The 21,307-nt window shown below is 39.7% G+C and overlaps 3 protein-coding genes across 3 annotated transcripts; 1 reads left to right on the plus strand and 2 right to left on the minus strand.

Moving 5' to 3' along the window:
- Positions 1 to 782: 782 nt before the first annotated feature.
- LOC104248444 (hydroxymethylglutaryl-CoA synthase-like) lies at positions 783 to 9,080 on the plus strand. The gene is made up of 12 exons (XM_009804698.2): positions 783 to 1,080; positions 2,228 to 2,334; positions 5,559 to 5,691; positions 6,178 to 6,321; positions 6,602 to 6,760; positions 7,285 to 7,358; positions 7,448 to 7,523; positions 7,619 to 7,674; positions 7,765 to 7,852; positions 8,007 to 8,147; positions 8,247 to 8,396; positions 8,566 to 9,080. Exons 1-12 carry the CDS (start codon positions 1,006 to 1,008, stop codon positions 8,752 to 8,754), a joined length of 1,392 nt encoding a protein of 463 aa, XP_009803000.1. The 5' UTR covers positions 783 to 1,005; the 3' UTR covers positions 8,755 to 9,080.
- Positions 9,081 to 15,177: 6,097 nt separating this feature from the next.
- On the minus strand, positions 15,178 to 15,780 carry LOC138879235 (uncharacterized). Its single transcript, XM_070158835.1, has one exon. The coding sequence runs from the start codon at positions 15,778 to 15,780 to the stop codon at positions 15,178 to 15,180; it is 603 nt and encodes a 200-aa protein (XP_070014936.1).
- A 725-nt stretch (positions 15,781 to 16,505) lies between these two features.
- LOC138879236 (uncharacterized) lies at positions 16,506 to 18,765 on the minus strand. The gene is made up of 4 exons (XM_070158836.1): positions 18,490 to 18,765; positions 17,756 to 18,364; positions 17,123 to 17,449; positions 16,506 to 16,730 (listed from the first exon to the last, which is right to left on the minus strand). The coding sequence occupies exons 1-4, from the start codon at positions 18,763 to 18,765 to the stop codon at positions 16,506 to 16,508; spliced, it is 1,437 nt and encodes a 478-aa protein (XP_070014937.1).
- Between the last annotated feature and the right edge of the window lie 2,542 nt (positions 18,766 to 21,307).

Consider the following 21,307-nt stretch of genomic DNA (forward strand, 5'->3'; position numbering starts at 1 on the left):
TCATTCGAGACAAATATGGTTTGAAATGTGACAAACTACCCACGATTTTGTATGAAGACAATGCAACATGCATAGCTCAATTGAAGGGAGGATTCATAAAAGAAGATAGGACAAAGTACATTTCACCAAAGTTATTTTTCACACATGATCTTCAAAAGAATGGTGATATCAATGTACAATATGGCAGATTTGTTCACAAAATCTCTACCGACGTCAACCTTCAAAAAGCTAGTGCACAAGATTGGGATGCAACGGCTCAAGGATGTGAATTGATGCTCTCATCAGGGGGAGTTAATGCGCGTTGCACTCTTTTTCCCTTACAAGGTTTTGTCCCACTGGGTTTTCCTTGCATGGTTTTTAACGAAGCAACCAAAAAGCGTATTGTTAGATTTGTGTACTCTTTTTCCTTTACTAGATTTTTTTTCCCATTGGGTTTTATTTTAGTTAAGGTTTTAACGAGGCACATTACTTATCGAGTAGACATTCAAGGGGAGTGTTATGAATAGAATTCTATTTAGAGTGCATGTCTATCTTGTAGAGAGTTTTACTTTGTGGCTAAGTCATTTTTCCCTTATAAATAGAGGGGTCTTACCCTATTATAAATCATCCCAAAATTCAATAAGAATTTCTTCTCTCTTTCTCTCCAATATTGTTCTTCTACTTTTATTATTTTATAACAGATTTAACTTTTAAACACATTAAGTTAATTAAACTATTTTACATATTGGAACCTCTCTCTTTCTCACTTTGCATTTATATTTTGGGAAAAATGAAAATTGGTTGTCACGAAGTCTGCATTTGAGGGCTGGGGCAAACAACTACACATATAATCCCAACGGAAACATGAACTAATTCACCTTTCTTCTTCCTCTTCTTCTTGTTTCTCCTCCTCGAATCACTCACACATTTCCCCTCTCTCTTTTTCTTCTGTTAAAACAAAACATTCTCTCCATTTTTTTAGGGAGAAATTGTCTGGATCCGTTCCGTTTACTCAAAGAAGAATCAATGGCACCTCCTCAACAGAAGAATGTCGGAATCCTCGCCATAGAAATTTACTTCCCCCCCACTTGCATTCAGCAGGTAATCAATCTCCTTTATACTTACAGACACAGCATATGCGATGTGGATTTTATGAATCTGTTTCAATATCGTAATTTTCGCTTTAATTTTAATTGAGAGAGAAATGAAATACGAGCTTCTTATTTTCTGTGCGCGATCGGAAATATTGATTTTTACGCCTTTTTTAGTTTTATGATTAGGAGTCCTGAAGTTCATTAAAAAGTTGTCTTTTATGTTTATTTATTTATTGAAAAGAAATTTACTGCTGATGATTTTGCTTTTTCGATGTGGAGAAAATTTTAAAGAGGAACGACTAGGAAAATGCATGCGATCTTCTGATTTATAAGTTTGAAGCTTTTTCTCATTTTTAAATGAAGCGTTGCTATTTTATTATACAGAGAGAGCCTGCTTCCCTGTTATACAGAGAAACTACCACCTCTGTCCTGTGGCTTTGTTTGACTAGAACGAAGTTTAAGAAAGAAAGACGGACTCTTGTGGTCTCAAAATAATGATAACTTTAAAGTTAAATTGTTTAAATATAAAAAAATATTATTCTATTTTGGACAGAGTAACTAATCGTCATGCTTAAGATGATTCTATTAAAAGAATGTGATTTTATAGTCTGCTTAAGGGCTCATTGTTATGATCTATAGCTTGCAAGCATAGTTATTAATGCATGTAATTGATTTTGAGTGCATTCTTTTTGAAACTTCCTAATATGCTCATGTGGTAGCTATGTATATCCTCTATAATCATTTTGCTCTATTCTGGTCAATTTCATTGTAATTCTAAATTCGTTATATTTTACGGGAAATTAGAAGTTCTCAACTAACTCTTAATACCTATACAGTCCTCTGCATTCATCGATCTGTGGTGCTTTGCTAGGTTCATATTAACTCCAACAGATTGTTGGTCTTTTTCTTATAACCTCTCCCCCCTGTAATTTAGGTCTATCTCGCCTCTTTTAGCACTTTCAATAGTTAGCGCACCTTCAATCTATGTTGCATTTTGCCCCCATAGAGCTCTATAAGCTCTTTTCGAACATTATTAATGTAATTAACACTTGATTACAGTTATCAGTTTATGAGTAAGATAAACCAGCTAGTAAAATTGTAGGGAGTTAGTTTTCTGATTTCTGCTAATTCTTGTTCCTATTAACTATACATAGGAAGTATTGGAAGCTCATGATGGAGCAAGCAAAGGGAAATACACAATTGGTCTTGGACAAGATTGTATGGGCTTTTGCACTGAGGTTGAAGATGTTATATCAATGAGGTATTGCCTCCATTGCTTTTGACTAATGTTCACTGGCTTTAGAAGCTTATAATGCAAAATTGCTCTGTTGTTTGAAGTTGTCAGTAAATTATTTGGTTATCCTCTATTTTAAAGTAGTTTGTTTACTTAATGTAACTGAATGAGAAAGCAATTTGATCTTGGTATGTCACGACCCGGATTTTCCACCCTCGGGAGTCGTGATGGCGCCTACTAATGTGAGCTAGGCAAACCGATTGTTTAAACAAATTACCTTTTTACCAATTTATTTTCTTTAACAATTATAAAACAATAACGTGTAGACAGCGGAAATTGCAATAAGCGGAAGAAATGCAGTAAACTATCTGAAATATGTATCTGATACAACTTTTTGAGCCTCGACCACCTAGAACTGGTGTCATAGTTTCACAAACGATCTAGAATACTACATACAAAGTCTGAAAGATAAAAGATACACTGTTTCTGAACTAAGTAAATGAAACGGGAGTAAAGGGATAGAGGGAGATGCCAGGGTCTGCGGACGCCTGCAGGACTACCTTGGATCTCCGCGTGGACTAAAGGCAGCCACCCAATCTACGGTCCAAAAGCTGCTGCTCCGGGATCTGCACACAGTGCAAAGTGCAGTATCAGCACAACCGATCCCATGTGCTGGTAAGTGCCTAGCCTAACCTCGGCGAAGTAGTGACGACGCTAGGACCAGACTACCAAATAAACCTGTGCAATTTAACTATATACAGTGGAAAAGAAGAACAATAATATACAGTCAAGTATGAGAGGGGTAACATGTTGCGGGAAACTATCAATTTAGAATAGAAAGACAACAGGTAATTAAAGGAACAACATATCTCAGATATCAACAAAGAATCAGGAATCAATAAGTGCACGGCATCACCCTTCGTGCTTTTACTCTCGTCCTCGCCAAAGCAATCAAGTAATGAAAATATGCACGGCATCACCCTTCGTGCTTTTACTCTCGTCCTCACCATATAATCAATATAATCGGCACGGAATGGTACATCGTGCGGCACATCATCACCCTTTGTTCTTTACACTCTTTCCTCACAAATCATACACGGCATCACCCTTCGTGCTTTAACACTCTCTCACCAAAACAATACACGGCATCACCCTTCGTGCTTTAACACTCTTCACCCAAACAACAATCACAACAATAGGGCAAGAGAATAAATGCAATTACAATAAGAATCCCGGCGAGGGAACAATAGTTCAACAATCAAGTCCCAACAAGGGTGCAACATCAAAACAAAACATAAACATCCCGACAAGGGAGATAACATTAAAATCAACAATATCTCGGCAAGGGAGGCAACATAATGATACTCTTCTCTTCCTCACTTTTACTTCACAATTCACTTTTACACTTGAGCCAATGCTTTAAAAGGGTCAATTACCACTTATACTTTCACATTTCATTATACAACTTGAGCCAACGCTCCTCAATGTTCAAATGTCACAATTACTTCCACAAACTTTGTCCAACAATAGAAATCATCATCAAAGCATGAAAAATACAACGAAGTCATAATAATAACAATATAAGATTCACGGGCATGCTTGACACCAACGTATAAATACTCGTCACCATGCCTATACGTCGTACTCAACAAATACCACATAGCAAATAGGACTCAACTCCTAATCCCTCAAGCTAAGGTTAGACCAAACACTTACCTCGATGCCATAAACACAATTCAAGTCTCTACTATCGCTTTACCTCTTGATTCCACCACCAATTCGCTCGTATCTAGCCACAAATTACTTAATTACATCAATAAACGCTAAATGAATCAATTCTAATGCATGAAAATAAGTTTTCTAAAGTTTTACCCAAAAAGTCAAAAATCGTCCCCGGGCCCACATGGTCAAAACCCGAGGTTCGAACCAAAACCCGATTATCCATTCCCCACGAACTCAAATATATAATTTGTTTTGAAATCGGACCTCAAATCGAGGTCCAAATCCCCAATTTTTTGAAAAACCTAGGTTCTACCGAAAACACCCAATTTCCCCATGAAAATCATTGATTTTGAGTTGAAATCATGTGAAAAGATGTTAATGATTGAAGGAAACGAGTTAAAATTGACTTACAATCGATTTGGAAGAAGAGTTGTCTTTGAAAATCGCCCAAGAGTGTTTTGGTTTTGAAAGAGCGTGAAAAATGAAAGATTTTCGGCTAAGTTATAAAATTGCAGGTTGCAGATGTCGCAATTGCGACCAGGGTTCGCAACCTGCAAATGTCACAATTGCGACCAGGGTTTGCAATTGCAAACCTAGACTTCTGCTACCTTCGCATTTGCGAACATGGGTTTGCATTTGCGAACCCTGAGGAAAACCAAGCCTCTTCGCATTTGCGATGTTGCATTTGCGACCATTTCTTTGCATTTGCGAATAAGGCAGCCTATGCCACTTCTCGCATTTACGATACAATGCTCGCATTTGCGAGCCTGCAGGCCTGCAACATACCAGCAAATTCCCAAGTGAAATTTTCACTCCGTGACCTATCCAGAACTCACCCGAGGCCTCGGGGCTCCAAACCAAACTTGCACACCAACCTAAAAACATCGTACGGACTCGCTCATCCATTTAAATCACCAAAATAACATCAACAACTATGAATTTAGCATCAAAATCATGAAATTTCTTAAGAATTTCAAATTTTTCCAAATTTCTCAAATACGATCCGATTCACGTCATTTCAAATCCGTTTCTTACCAAATTTTACAGACTTATTTTAAATCACATATACGACCTGTACCGGGCGCCAGAACCAAAATACGAACCCGATACCATCAAGTTTTAAACACATTTCATTTCCAAAACACATAAATAATTCCAGAAAATAATTTTCTTTAAAAAATTCATTTCTCGGGCTTGGGACCTCGGAATCCGATTCTGGGCATACGCCCAAGTCCCATATTTTCCTACGGACCCTCCGGCACCGTCAAATCACGTGTCCGGGTCCGTTTACCCAAAATGTTTACCGAAGTCAACTTAAATCCATTTTAAAGTCAAAATTCATCATTTTTCATAGATTTTCACATAATGGCTTTTCGGCTACGCGCCCGGACTGCGCACGCAAATCGAGGTGATGCCGAAAGAGGTTTTTGAGGCCTCGAAACGCAGAATTTACTTTTAAAACAAGTGATGACCTTTTGGGTCATCACATGGTATTGCATAATTATTCTAATTATATTGTTTGTCTTCAGTTTGACAGCTGTTACTTCCCTTCTGGAGAAGTATGCTGTTGATCCAAAGCAAGTTGGTAGACTGGAAGTTGGAAGTGAGACTGTTATCGATAAAAGCAAATCCATCAAGACGTTCCTGATGCAAATATTTGAGGTAATTCTAAGTTCCTAGTGAGCATTGGTTTAGTAAATTGAATGACCTCCTCTTTCCCATTTTATGTTATGGTGCAGTTCAAGCTGTGTCTAATCTCCTAATTCTGTGATATGGTATAAGAATGACCTCCTCTGACCGAAGTAAATGAAAACTTAACTACTTGTCTCCTCCTCGGTTACTGCACCAGCACAAAGATGCGCAGCCAAAGAGATATGATATTTCTCAATTCACTTAAAGGTGCATGAAGTATGTTTTAATCTTATTTAGGGGCCAAATCTGCTTATTCCATGCAGCTCTTTTCTAATCCATAATGAGTTTCCTTACTTTTCAACCACTGTTCTTAGTGAAATTGCCTTGATTGTTCGGTTGCATCAGCTATGTTGTTTGTCTTTCTTAAATTCTACTTCACCTATTAAAGCTTTATGTTTTAGTATCTCATAATTTAATTGTAATGTATCTTGTTTCCTGGCCATGTGAAACATACAGAAATGTGGGAATACTGACATTGAAGGAGTTGACTCAACTAATGCATGCTATGGTGGAACTGCTGCATTGTTCAACTGTGTGAATTGGGTGGAGAGCTCTTCATGGGATGGACGTTATGGACTTGTTGTATGCACAGATAGTGCGGTAATGATCATCACCTATAAACATTCTATAGTATCTGTATTGTCTAATAGACTTTGAATTTACATTCTTTATTTGGCATGTAGCTAGAAATAGACTGGGACCTCTACGTTGCAATTATGTGGTTATATTGAATCATCTTCCATTTAATGTGATTCTTGGCTATACCTGTAAAATTTATGTAATGTTCTTCCTTAAGATCTCACCTGGTGGGAACATACTGGTTGTTGTTGTTGTTGTTGTTTAAGATGAATCCTATTCACTTATTGGATGTTTTTTATAGGTCTATGCTGAAGGACCTGCTAGGCCAACTGGAGGAGCTGCTGCCATTGCTATGCTAATTGGGCCTAATGCCCCTATTGTTTTTGAAAGCAAGATCAGGGCTAGCCATATGGCTCATGTCTATGATTTTTACAAGCCTATCCTAGACAGTGAATATCCAGTAATTCCCTCTAATCCTTGCATGCCTGATTAATTATCTGTTTTCACAGACATGCTTTGCTCTTTTTTTTTCCCCCAATTTAGACTCACATGGCCTTAAAATTATTTTTAAGGTGCAAAAACGCTCATTCTTACGATAAATTTCTTCTGTACTTCTTTTTGTCAATAGAATCTCAAGTGGCTTCTAAATCGTTCTTTTAGGTGGAAAAGCACTCGTTCTCATAAAATAAATTTCCTTTCTATTTTGTTTTACATGTTCGAGCTATATCATTTGCTAGTTTTAGCTTTGTGCCTCTTTCTTTTCTTGCTTTCCTTATTTCTTTCTTAAGTTTCTAGTTCATCTGGTAATTCTAAGTAATTCTCTAATGTTTCTTTAAAAGCTGTAGCTTACAGATTCTAAATAGAAGGATGGTTTACTTGGTTAACACTGGAAAAAGTAGGATTGATGATTAATTTGTATAAAACCTTCTTTTATATCTCTTTTTTGTTCCCCCTGTGAGGTGTGATGAAAATTGTTGACTGCAGGTGGTTGATGGCAAGCTTTCACAAACTTGTTATCTCATGGCACTTGATGCTTGCTACAAGAGCTTATGCAACAAGTAAGCTGCTCGGTGGAAACATTCTCCTATTTGGAAATCAATCTCTTGATTATCTTGTATTAATTGCTTTGCTGTGTTTCATATTCTAGATATGAGAAATTGGAAGGCAAGCAGTTTTCGATTGCTGATGCAGCCTACTTTGTGTTCCATTCACCGTACAACAAGGTAGTTTATAGAGTCGATTGTTGATTGATGACTTTATTTGTACTTTTTTATCTGAAATTTTATTGACACTTGAATGTTTTGTTTAAATCCTGCAGCTTGTACAAAAGAGCTTTGCTCGGTTGCTTTTCAATGACTTTTTGAGGAATGCTTGGTGGGTTGCAAGTTTCTCTTTCAGAGGATTTTTCTTTTTGTCATCTAAAAGGAATTTTGTTGACTAAGAACTTTTGGTTTCCATTTTCAGCTCTATCGATAAATCTGCCAAAGAAAAGCTTGCACCATTTTTGTCCCTAAGTGGTGATGAAAGCTACCAAAGCCGTGATCTTGAGAAGGTTTACTCTTGAATTTTACACTCTTTCTTCTTCGAAAGACATTCTCGTTCATTTTTTTAAACACTAAAAATGAAATCTTAAGTAGGATAAATTGCTTTCAGATCTATGTGCATTGTGATTGGAACTAACAGCGGTTTATTTTAACCATGTACAGACATCCCAGCAAGTTGCAAAACCATTTTACAATGAGAAGGTGCAACCTACCACATTAATACCAAAACAAGTTGGCAACATGTACACTGCTTCTCTATATGCTGCTTTTGCATCACTCCTTCACAATAAGCACAACACGTTGGTAATCAGGAGTTACTTTTCCCCTTTTGGTCCCGTTGTTTGTTAGTACTATTATCAACCTGCTTGTTCTAGTTTCTGAATGATTTTGTTGTTACCTCAGGCTGGACAGCGGGTAATGTTGTTCTCCTATGGTAGTGGATCAACTGCAACAATGTTCTCACTCAAGCTTAATGAAGGTCAACATCCTTTTAGCTTGTCAAACATTGCAAGCGCGATGAATGTTGCAGAGAAGTTGAAATCAAGACACGAGGTATGTGCTATTTTCATCTATACATATAATATGCAGACTTCGACAATGTTACCAACTCTACCGAAGCTAGAAGACCAAAAAATTGATACATTTGTAGCTTGCAAATCTTTTTCATATCCATGTCTATCTTTTCAACATAACCATCCCTGATGTTGATCTTTTATGACAGTTGGTTCCTGAAAAATTCGTCGAAATAATGCAACTAATGGAGCATAGATATGGGGCCAAGGATTTCGTCACAAGCAAAGATTGTAGTCTTCTAGCTCCAGGAACTTACTACCTCACAGAGGTTGATTCCAAGTACAGAAGATTCTATGCCAAGAAAGCTTCTGAGAATGGACTGGTGAATGGTCACTGAAGATAGTCCCAGCACCTAAGTGTAACGCCACAAATTTGCTTGTGCTCTTTTAGTTGTCAGTATAGGGAATAATGTTCTAGTAAAGTTGTTTCTATTTATATAGTGTCTTTTGCTGAGTAGCTTCAACGCTTTTCTTTTTGTATTTCATTTTTTTTCCAATTAAAGTGTAAACTAATTCAATGTTTATTGTGTTTTGTCTTAGAGATTACTGTATATGATTGACAAATCATCAATGTAATCTTGATCGAAATTCATTGAGTAGATTTTCTGACCTTTGCACTCATAATCTTATTTGTTTGTGAAATAATCAAAGTAGGTCTGGTCTATCCCTCATGTTGTTGTAAATTCAGTCAGCATTTTTAATGTAAATAGGAAAATAATATTACAAGATTTATTGCAAAGCAGCAGTAAGAAAAGTAGGAAATATTTTAGCATTGAACATGCAGATGACAAGTTGTCTCTCGCGGAACCAACCACTGAGATTTAGTTTTCTCTCCATTGGTGGACAACCACATTCTTCCCTAAGTTTACAATTCCTTTATTTTTTTCTTAAAGCAATCCTATACAAAAAAATTCTGAATCTCCTCTACTCACATCTCAGTGCATTGGCGCATTGCCATACTTTACATGAAGCACAGGTGACTGTAACTGGACGAGAGACGTTCGAACCAAATATTTCTTGCAATTTGCAAATATGTCCATTCAAGGTTAGGGGACTTTGCAATCAATCAAATGATAAACGTCCTAGTGATACGGTAAAGATTCGCAAGTTCGATAATTTTTCCTCATGAATATGCTATCACCTCTTGACAAAACATCCAAAATTCATGGTAGATAGAGTTTTTAGGGTACATAAACACGTAATTCACACAAACGAACAATCAATTACACAATTACAACTATCGGTTTCGTAAATAAGAAAATACAATAAATTGAAGAAAAAAAGTCTTGCACAAATCTCTCCAGGAAGTTTTAATCAGTCATAAGTTCGCTTAAAGCCATACTCGAACTATTTGTTTATAGAACGTAGAAAAGCAATGCCCAGATTGGATATACCAAGAGGAGATCCCAATCGTGTTTGAAATGCCATTGGCTTTAGTGAAAGAATTCCTAAATCCTCCAGATCAGAGGCGGACGGACCTAGGATTTGGAGGCAACGAGCATTACTATCTTAACAGTCATGAAGCATGCCAATTACTAGCTACAATTGGGCGTGCAACTCTCTTGAAACTTGATGATTATGCTTGTTAGTTTGAGTGCCTCCCTGAATTACTAAAGGACTTGGTTCTTTGCCTTACTTCTTAGGCGTTGATAACGCCCAACTATGCCTTTTAAAGGATAAAGCGGTCGCTGCAAATATAATTCGGTTTTAAATCCGGAATCGAATCCTCAGGGAACTAACCTATCTATTACACTCTTCGGCAATGTTATAATCAACTCAATCAATCTCTAGATGCAAGATTTTTTGATCAATAAAGATTGAGTTTTTGTTTAACTACTTCAACTACTATTAAAAACAACAGTAAGCTAAAACAAAGATAATTCAATGGTAAAAAGGTCTAGGGCAGTGATTTCCCCAATTGCTAGTTTAGTTTTGACTCTTCCGCTATAATCTCGCCGTAATACTCTATGAGGATTAAGAGTTATGGGTTATCGTAATTATCTCTCGATCAACTACAATAATTTACTAGAGCATTCTCTCGAACTACTCTAGCTGACAATAGTTATGCAACTCTAAATTATCCCACCAAAGTTTTGTTATCTCTAAACCCACTTTTAAGTTCAAGTAATGAATCTCTTCAATTACCCAAAAGTGGTGTTGTTCAACAGCTATCTAACCTAATATTCTTTCTCAAGCAATATAAGGTAATTAGACACGATTAATCAAGAGCCCATCAATTAATCACCATACAAAACGTAGTTGAACAATCATATCATAAATCCGGCTCGATTATAATAACTTGAGTCAAAACTTCAACCAACAATTGGTTATATCAACCCTAGATAAGTATTTAGCTACTCATAATAAAATAAGAGAAAACTACTAAATTGTTCATAATGTAAAATTGCAAGAATTAAAAGGAGATAGAAAAACTCTAATGTTTGGTTGATCTTCTCAATCTTGTTCTTGCCTCCAAAAGTAGTCTAAAATCAGCTTAGCACAATCTTGAGCGAGTTTCTAAAGCATATAAGGGTTTTACAAAAGTTTCCCCGATTTTACACTTTGGTCCTCAAACTTTCCAGCAGCGTGAACAGTGCACCGCGGTCGACCGCGGTGAATGCTAACCTTTCTGCCTTACATTGTTAATCTACCGCGGTGCCACCGCGGTCGCGGTGGCCTTCTTGCCCAGGCCATTTATGCTTCTTTGTGTTCGAGTACTTCTCGAGTGGGTGTTTTTCTTTACATATCGCCTCCAAAATACTCCATGTTGCTTTCTCTCATATAATATTCCCTGCTAAACAAAAGAACACTATTTAGAGCATTTTGTTAGCAATTTATCTGTAAAACAACAGCAAAGTATGGTCATATTAAGGTGTAAATATCAACTATATAGCCTACTATCAACACCCCACACTTAAATCATTGCTAGTCCTCGAGCAATCCACCACACTCCATCAAAATTCCTTCCCTAAGCTTTTCCCTTACGACTCACACCATGAACATTTTACAAAAGTTGTACCTAGTAGTGAACAACCTTTACTTCAAGAGTCAATCCTTTTATGCCATGCAACATCAACACTTACTCAAACCACTCTATACAAGAGTCAAGACTTACCTTTCCTTTGTGTATCACATGCCCTCACATCACACAAGAGAGTAGTTCCACATATGATGATAATTAGAACAAGTAGGAACTAAGATAGACAAAATTCGCTCACTCTCAAAAAGAACATTCACATGCCACAAAGATGCACCATAAGCTTGCCCATAGTGTAATACTCTACTAATTGAGCCCACTCAGTCTAAGATCAATAAGACTTTATTTGGTTGTAATGTAGGCTAAGGGACAGGTAGGATATTTAGATATAGTGACTAACCTACCTAAGCACTTTTAATACAAGTACATTAGACTTAAAGATTATAGTTGTGCCAACCAAACACTCCACCACATTTATTTAAAACATCCTCATTCATTAGGTGCAATTTGTACAAGCCACCACTTATCAACCACTATAACTATATATATATATATATATATATATATATATATATATATATATATATTTTTCGTGGTGCTTTTTGTTCTTTTATGCTTCAAAATTCAACATTTTTTCTCTATCTCAATGGTTCCACTCAAAAACCAAACCACCATCCCACACTTTTGCTTTTGCATAATTTTACTACCATTCAAGTGCTTATTGGGAGGTAAACGGGTTCAAACAGCAGGCTATTCAAATAATTGGGTAAGGTTCGCAATGTGGTTGCCAAAGAAATAGGCTTATAGGCTCAACGGGGTTAACTACGATGTATTGCATTCAGGTGGGTTTACTTTATATGTCTAGCTCAATAAAGAAATGCTTATATCACTTCTAAAACTTAAAGAAACTACTATTTCGCTTTGCAAACACACATGGCAAGTTCTAGGCATCAAATATGAACATGGAACACAGTAAAACTTACACTCACATGGCACATGACTCACTCCAGATTGGTTTATCAAGACATTCTCTTTTGAGTGTTCAAGTTAGATACAAACGTACAATTTTAAGGCACTCTAACAGGATTCAACCAATGAAGCTAGGCGTTATACTCTAGTGTCTATTGTGCTCAGGTGTATTAACGCTAAGGGTTTTCCTTCGAATTTAGCTCGTAGCCCATTAGTCCTACTCTAAAAACTAAAAAGAACAAAAATAAATAAAAACTACCTATACCCGGTTCAAGCTAAACCCTTGGAAAAGAACCATGACCCAAAGAAAAACCAAGGGGGAGTTACTACACTACCTAAAAATAAAATAAAATAAAATCTTTTTGGTCTTTTCTCTAGACTAACTTCCCTCAAGAAAATTATCTAAAGGATCCGTCATCAGGAAGAGTCTCCATATTCTAATTTTTTTTCTCGACTTAGTCCCTCAAGAACCCGGCCGAATGAAATCTGTCGTCGGGACACGTCACTTACTATTTTAACTTTCCTAATGAACTATTACTCTAATATCAAAACAATCAAAGAAAGACAAAACAAACAAAATCAAACAGTCAATTATTACAATTACAAACATACAATGAAGTATCCCCACCCCACACTTAAAATGAAGACATGTCCCCATGGCTTAAAAATTTAAAGAACAGTGAGGTTAAGGAACTTCCCTAAAGGCTCACTCCTGATCGGAGACAATGTCTGGGTTCACGTTGCACTCACGTCCTAGAGCTCTCAACCATCCCAAGAATTTCTTCTCCGACTTCACTTGCCTCTCAGCCACCGCATCAACATGGGCACCCAAATCATTGACTGAGGTACGCAACCCAGCCATATCCTATTCCAAAGCTATCATACGGGTGCTCCGGCGTGGCTGTGATGGGTCTGCCACATCAACTCTCGGAGGAGGGGGAACCGCAAATACCTCAGCATCATCATCATCCTCATCAGTTGAATCATCATCAGAGTCAGCAACATTCACCATCGGCTCTCGTCCAATTCCATTCTTTTTTGCCCGGAACGGGGCTTTCAGTGGCAATCTCCCATCAACCCGAGGGTCTTCAGGGACTCTAGCAATACGGCATAGCCAGGTGATCAACGAAGGGAAGTAGTGGCCTTTGATTAGCTCAGGTGATCGGATGAACATCTCTTCATGGATGAGCTGGGCCACATCAAAATCACTATGGGACATGAAACAATGTATTGCCGACGCCCGTGGTAGATTAACATCTGTCGTGTTGCTGGATGGCAACAATCGACTGTTGATAATGGTGAGCCAACACTTAGCCTCCCAATTCAAACAGTGGGAGTTAAGTGTAATTCTGGGTGTGATCCATAGGGGTTCTCCGTCCGGCACACAGATAGTATCAAAAAGAGTTCCCCACAAGAACCGTGTACCGCTGAAAGTGCGATAATTATCAACTTCACCCCTGAACACTGGCATCCTGTATACCCTGCGGATGGTGTCGAGGGATGCATTTACTGGGGTATTGTGCACTGTACAACCCCATTCTCATGTTCTGGCAAGTTCGCATAGAACTCCCTTACTAGCTGAACATTAGCCTCCTCCGATACCTCAAAGAAGATGTCCAGCTGACACCGCCTCAGCTCATTAAACATATTGGGGCATTCCACCTCCAAAGCCGTGCGATCAATGTACACCTCATGTTGTAACTTCTTAGCTGCTTTCTGGTTGTACCTATCCTCCGCTGCTTTGGATACAAACCGAGTGCTATCGAACTGAGGTGCGCTAGCTTGGCTCTTAGGTCGTGAGGAACCTTCCGGTCCACTAGTGGAGGGCCCGCTGTTTCGTCTCTTTCTAGTTGAACTCATTGCACCTGTCAAACAACGAGACGCCTATTAATGAGTGCACAAAATATGTGACTATGGATGGTTAATTAGACTTCACCATAACCATATCACAATAGCTCCTTATATCTCCATTGGGGCAATTTCCCAAACACCTTGTGGGCGGGGCATTATCCAAACACATTTAGCCCTCATGAGTCTTTCAAAACTCCTCCCAAATCAAGTATACAACTAGACCAACACACCCCACACTTGTGTCATTCAATCACCCACCAACAAACACCATTCCAATCATTAATTACACAACCCCTTCACCAAACATTCTCAAAAATGAAATTAAAATAGAAAAAACAAGAAGAAGAAACTACCAAAAAAAAACTACTACAATTACAACACCATATCAACCTCAAACAATCATAACAACAACAAAATACAAAATAAAAAGAGAAGGGAGGGTTAGAATCATACCTTAAGGGAGGAAGGAGGAGAGGAATGGAGATGGGGGGTGGGGGTAGTGTGTGTGAAGGAGAAGAAGAAGAGGAGAGGAATTGGGTAAGTTAGGGTTTAGAGAGAGAGAGGGAGATGGAGAAATTTGGGGGAGGGGGATCGAGTAATGTAAAGTTAGGGGGGGAGGGGGTTGGGTTTTAAAAATAAAAGAAGAAGAAAAGAAAAAACAGAAAAAAACAGAAAAAAATAAAAAAAATTCAAAATACCTGGTACCCCCGCGGTCCACCACGACCGCGGTGGGTTTAAAAAATTGAGGCAGAATGTTTACGTCTCACCGCGATTTACCGCGGTCCACCGCGGTGGGATGAAAAATTCGAGGTAGAATGTTTGCCTTCTACCGCAGTTTACCGCGATCGCGGTGCTGGCGTTGTTTTTTTTTTAAGTTACATGAACACACTAATCAACACACTCGTGGGTTGCCTCCCATGCAGCGCCTGATTTAACGTCGCGGCACGACGCAAGCATTTGATCATCACTCCTCATCCGCGTACTGGGGCTCTCCCAAAGTGATTACCACTCTATCCCCTTTTTCTTCAGCCATTCCAAGGTAATGTTTCAACCTTTGTCCATTTACTGTGAACTTGTTTGTCCCATCTTCTGATTCAATCTCTACAGCTCCACTTAAGAACAATTGCACCACTCTGAAGGGTCCTGACCATCGGGACTTTAACTTACCTGGGAACAATCTCAATCTCGAGTTGTATAACAACACTAGATCTCCGGGTTTGAAGTATTGATCCAATATGTGCTTATCATGCATTAATTTCATCCTTTCTTTGTATAATCTAGCACTCTCAAAGGCCTGGAACCTAAATTCCTCTAGCTCATGTAACCCAGTAATTCTGTTAGTACCTGCTGTCTCCATGTCTAAGTTTAACTGCCGCAATGCCCAAAGTGCTTTATGCTCTAGCTCAACTGGGAGGTGGCATGCCTTTCTAAACACCAACTTGTACGGTGGCATACCAATTGGGGTTTTGAAGGCTGTGCGGTACGCCCACAATGCATCATCCAATTTCTTTCCCCGGTCAGTCCTTGTTCCATTCACTATTTTTGTGAGGACACTTTTAATCTCCATGTTGGACACTTCAACTTGTCCGCTCGATTGTGGGTGGTACGGGGTGGTCATATTATGACGAACTCCATATTTTTCCAATAGCCGTGCGAATGCTCTATTGCAGAAATGGGTTCCGCCATCACTGAGTATGGGGTACCAAAATGTGTGAAAATGTTCTTCTTTAGAAAGCCTAGTACCCGTTTAGCATCATTGGTCGGAAGAGCCACTGCTTCAACCCACTTAGAGACATAGTCAACTGCTACCAATATGTACTTGTTACCATACGAGCTGACGAATGGCCCCATGAAGTCAATCCCCCACATGTCAAAAATCTCCACCTCTTGAATTGTGGTCATTGGCATCTTGTGTCTACGAGATATGTTGCCAGTTCTTTGGCATTCATCACAGATTTTAACCCAAGAATGGGCATCCTTGAACAGAGTAGGCCAGTACAAGCCTGACTCCAACACCTTAGCTGCTGTCCGAATTCCTCCAAAGTGTCCACCATATGGTAAAGCATGGCAAGCCTGCAAAACAGAATGTTGATCTTTCTCGGGGATACACTGACGGATCATGTTATCTACACATAATTTAAACAATAGAGGTTCATCCTAATAATAATACCGACAATCATGAAAGAACTTTTTCTTTTGTATTGAGGAGAGTTCATAAGGTACAATACCACTTGGTAAATAATTAGCAATATCAGCATACCATGGTGCCTTCTCCATTGTCATTGCCAGTAACTATTCATCCGGGAATGTCTCTGTTATATCCTCAACCTTTACCTTATTTTCAGCTCCTTCCAACCGTGAGAGATGGTCAGCTACTTGGTTCTCTGTCCCTTTTCTGTCACGCATCTCCAGATCGAATTCTTGCAATAGAAGAACCCAGCGAATCAAGCATGGCTTTGACTCCTTCTTTTCTACCAGGTACCTAATTGCTGCATGGTCAGTGTAAACAATAACCTTCTAACCAATCAAGTATGACCTGAATTTGTCGAATGCAAAAACGACAACCAACATTTCCTTTTCTGTCACGGTGTAATTGAGGTGTGCACCGCTTAGCGTTTTGCTTGCATAGTAAATCGGCTGCATCAGTTTATCCTTTCGCTGCCCAAGACTGCTCCTATGGCATAATCACTTGCGTCGCACATGGGCTCAAATGGCTACTCCTAGTTGGGTGCAACAATGATGGGTGCAGTCACCAATCGCTTCTTTAGCTCCTCAAATGCCAACCTGCAATCATTAGAAAACACAAAGGGGTGATCCTTTTCAAGGAGTTTGCATAATGGGTTAGCAATTTTGGAGAAATCTTTTATGAATCATCTATAGAACCCGGCGTGCCCAAGGAAACTTCTCACCGCCTTGACTGAAGTGGGCGGTGGTAGCTTTTCAATCACGTCAACCTTAGGATGGTCGACCTCAATTCCTTTACCGGACACTCGATGCCCCAGAACTATCCCTTCCTGTACCATAAAATGGCACTTCTCCCAGTTCAACACTAAATTTGTCTCCACACATCTTTTGAGCACTCTTCTTAAGTTGTGAAGACAGTCCTCGAATGAATATCCCACTACGGAGAAATCATCCATAAAGACCTCCATAATATCCTCCACCATGTCTATGAAAATGGCTAACATGCACCGTTGAAATGTCGCCGGTGCATTGCAAAACCCAAAAGGCATTCTCTGAAAGGCGAAGATTCCATACAGACAAGTGAAGGAATGTTTTCTCTCTATCTTAGGGGGCTATTGATATCTGATTGTACCCCGAATATCCATCCAAGAAATAGAAGTGTGATCGCCCGGCCAGCCTATCCAACATTTAGTCAATGAAAGGCAAGGGGAAGTGGTCCTTCCGGGTGGCTGTGTTCAATTTTTGGTAATCCATGCAAATCCGCCATCCCGTGACTGTACGAGTTGAGATCAACTCATTATTCTCATTTTGCACAACAGTCATTCCCCCTTTTTCGGCACACATTGGACAAGGCTGACCCAATTGCTATCAGAGATGGGGAAGATGATTTCCACATCTAACCATTTGATCACTTCCTTCTTTACTACCTCTTTCATGTTCGGGTTCATCCTTCGTTGATGTTCTCTGGAAGGTTTGTGCCCTTCTTCCAAGAGAATCTTGTGCATACAGAAGGCTGGGCTGATACCCTTTATGTCTGGCATGGTCCAGCCAATGGCAGTCTTACTTTCCTGTAGTACCTGTAAGAGCTGTTCTACCTGCACATCTAGCAAACCGGATGATATAATAACAGACAAACTAGAATCATGGCCTAAGAAAATGTACCTGAGGTGAGCTGGGAGCGGCTTCAGCTCTAGCTTGGGTGGTTCCTCTACTGATGGCTTTGCTGGAGATGTAGCCCTTTTTTCTAACTCAAGGGACTCGAACTGAGGTTCCCTTTTCCAGAATCCTTGGCCTTCAAGTGCCATGACCCACTCAGCTAACCCTTCACCATCCATCTCTTCTAAATTTGTCAGACATGCCTCCAATGGATCTTTAGCAGTCGGGGTCACATCATCTTCTTGCAGGATTACATCCACTGCCTCCACTAGAGAGCAATTAGCATATTCACTGGGTCTCCTCATAGATTGCTGAACATTGAATATGACTTATTCATCGTTCAGTCTCATTTTTAATTCCCAGTCTCACAATCGATCAGTGCTCTCCCAGTGGCCAAAAATGGCCTACCTAAAATGATAGGTATCTCCTCATCTACCTGACAGTCTAGAATAACAAAGTCTTCAGGGAACACGAACTTCCCCACTTGCACCAACACATCATCAAGAACCCCAGTAGGCCTTTTTACCGTGTGGTCAGCCAGCTGCAGCAACATCGAAGTTGGTCTAGCTCTACCAATGCCCAGTTTGGTGTATATAGCCAGAGGCATCAAATTTATGCTGGCTCCCAAATTACATAATGCCTTTGCAAAGGCATAACTCCCAATCGTGAATGGAATAGTGAAGCTACCTGGGTCGGACATCTTTTGAGCCATCGGTTTGGTTACTACTGCGCTGCAGGTCTGCGTTAGAGTCACTGTGGTTAGGTCCTAAAAATCAAACTTCCGTGACATTAGGTCTTTCATCATCTTCACATAACCTGGCATCTCCCTCAAGGCATCCATCAAAGGAATATTCAATTGAATTTGACGCAGCATCTCCATGAATTTCTTGTATTGATCTTCCTTCCTTTGTTTTACCAGTCTCTGAGGGAATGGTGCAGGTATCACCCTTTGTGCACTGCTTGCTGGCTTCTCTCTGTTGGGGTTCTGTGGCACAAGAGGCACCACCTGTTCTACAGCTTGTTCATTTACCTTAGCCTTACCCTTTTCATCTTGACCCTGTTCAACCACCACTTCAGTCAGATTTGATGGTTTATCTACCTCTAGTAGAATTGGAGTAGTTGGCGTAGTCTCTTTGCTGGCTTGTGCAACCTCCTGCTCTTTGTCTAAATCTCTTCCATTCCGGAGACTTACTGCCATCAGCTGATTCGGGTTTTGCTCCTTGGGGTTAATATTTGTGTCCACTTGCAATGTTCCTTAGGGGCAATTGTTTAAAGCCATAGACAACTGCCCCAACTGAGTTTCAATGTTCTTTATAGCTGAATCATGTACTGCCAACTTTTCTTACATCTTACCATTTGTCCCAATGAGTTGCTAGAGCATCCCCCTGATCTCTACCATGTTGTTATCTTGCTGCTGAGGAGGTGGCTGATATGTCAGCTATTGCTAGTTCTGCTGTGGGTAGTCCTGTTGTCTCTGATGGTATGGCACTATTTGGCCTTGAACTTGCATGCCCTCAGGCTGAGGCATGTTGGGTCTGTATTACTGATTTGGTGCCGGTCTCCACTACTGTCTTTCTTGTCTCTGACCCCCAAAGTTGTTAACATAATTCATGTCTTCCCTTGCCCCTTGATTTTCACCTTCTTCGCTCCATGAACACATATAAGACTGATTAACACAAGGTGTACACAGTCCTCCATTTGTTGTGTCAACAATATGCACCTGTTTGGTACCCATTTTATCTATCTTCTTTGTCAAAATGCTGATTTGAGTCATGAGTGTGGTCATGTTCTCTGCATGCGAATTATTTGGGTCAAGAGGAACTGAATGCACTATGGGTGCCAGTGTTATACCTCTAGTCATCCACCCCGAATTCTGGGACATCTTGTCAAGAAGGACTTTGCACTCGGTGAATGTCTTACTCAAAAATGCCCCTCCAGCTGAAGCATCCACATTGGCCTTTAGATTGTCAGCTAACCCCATGTAGAACCTCTGGCCAAGCATCTGGTCTGGAATGCCATGGTGAGGACACTTCACCAACATCCCTTTAAATCTTTCCCAAGTTTCCTGCAAGGTCTCAGTCAGCTGCTGCTTGTATTGCAATATTTCATCAATCTGCCTTGCAGTCTTGTTGGGCGGGTAGAACTTATTCAGGAACTGCTTTACTAATTCCTCCAAGGTGACAATGGAATTAATTGGGAGCAAATTCAGCTAGGTTTGAGCTTCCCTAGTCACAGAGAACGGGAACAACAATAGCTTGATAGCTTCTTGGGTCATATTTGGCTGCCTTTGAGTCACACAAATTGATAGAAAATTTTTCAAATGTTGCTGGGGGTCTTCAATGTGTGACCCGGAGAACAATCCCTTATTCTGCAGCAGTGTCACGACCCCAACCCCGGTCATGATGGAGCCCAACATACTGCTAGGCAAGCCCGACCATTCAACAACATTATCCCAAATTCTTATTCAGATTATAGATAAATATCACAGAGAATTTACTAAGTCATTTCATTCAAGTGTATAATTAATAATAAAATCTGCGGAAGTTCAATTAAAATACCACACCATAGCCCAACAGAATCCGGTGTCACGAATATGAGCCTCTAATACAGAATATCCACCTATTACAAGTCTGTCTAGGAAAAATACGGAATAAAAGATAGAGATAGAGGGGAGAGATCAAGGCTGCGAACGCCATGCAGCTACCTCAATACTCCCGGATACTGCCTGCTCAGCTAAACAATTCCTCACTTAGCCTGTGGTGTACCTGGATATGCACGCAAGGTGCAGGGAGTAATGTGAGTACTCCGACCCAGTGAGTAATAAACATAAATAAAGGCTGAGAATAAGAAATCATGGAAAACTACAAAGTAAACTATAACTGGCAGTTTAGAACAACAAATAGTGAAGCAACAAGTCAATTAAATCAGAGTACCAAATACTGAGACAAGTATAACCGATAAAAACAAATGCATGAGTGTAATTCAATGCATATGATGGTACACTCTAGTACCCACCGCGGCGTGCAGCCCGAGCCATCCATTTATTTATCATCGACGGCGCTCACTAGGGGTGTGTGCAGACTCTGGAGGGGCTCCTACAGCCCAAGCGCAATATCAAGCCATCTCGTGGCATCAAATCTAGGCCCTCGGCCTCATATCAATCTCAGTATAATCAACCAGGCTCTCGACCTCAATATCAATGTACTCAACCAGGCTCTCGGCCTCAATATCAATGTAATACTGCTGCGGCGCGC

The sequence above is a fragment of the Nicotiana sylvestris genome, chromosome 10 (assembly GCF_000393655.2).
Source record: "Nicotiana sylvestris chromosome 10, ASM39365v2, whole genome shotgun sequence".
NCBI classification, from domain to species: Eukaryota; Viridiplantae; Streptophyta; class Magnoliopsida; order Solanales; family Solanaceae; genus Nicotiana; species Nicotiana sylvestris.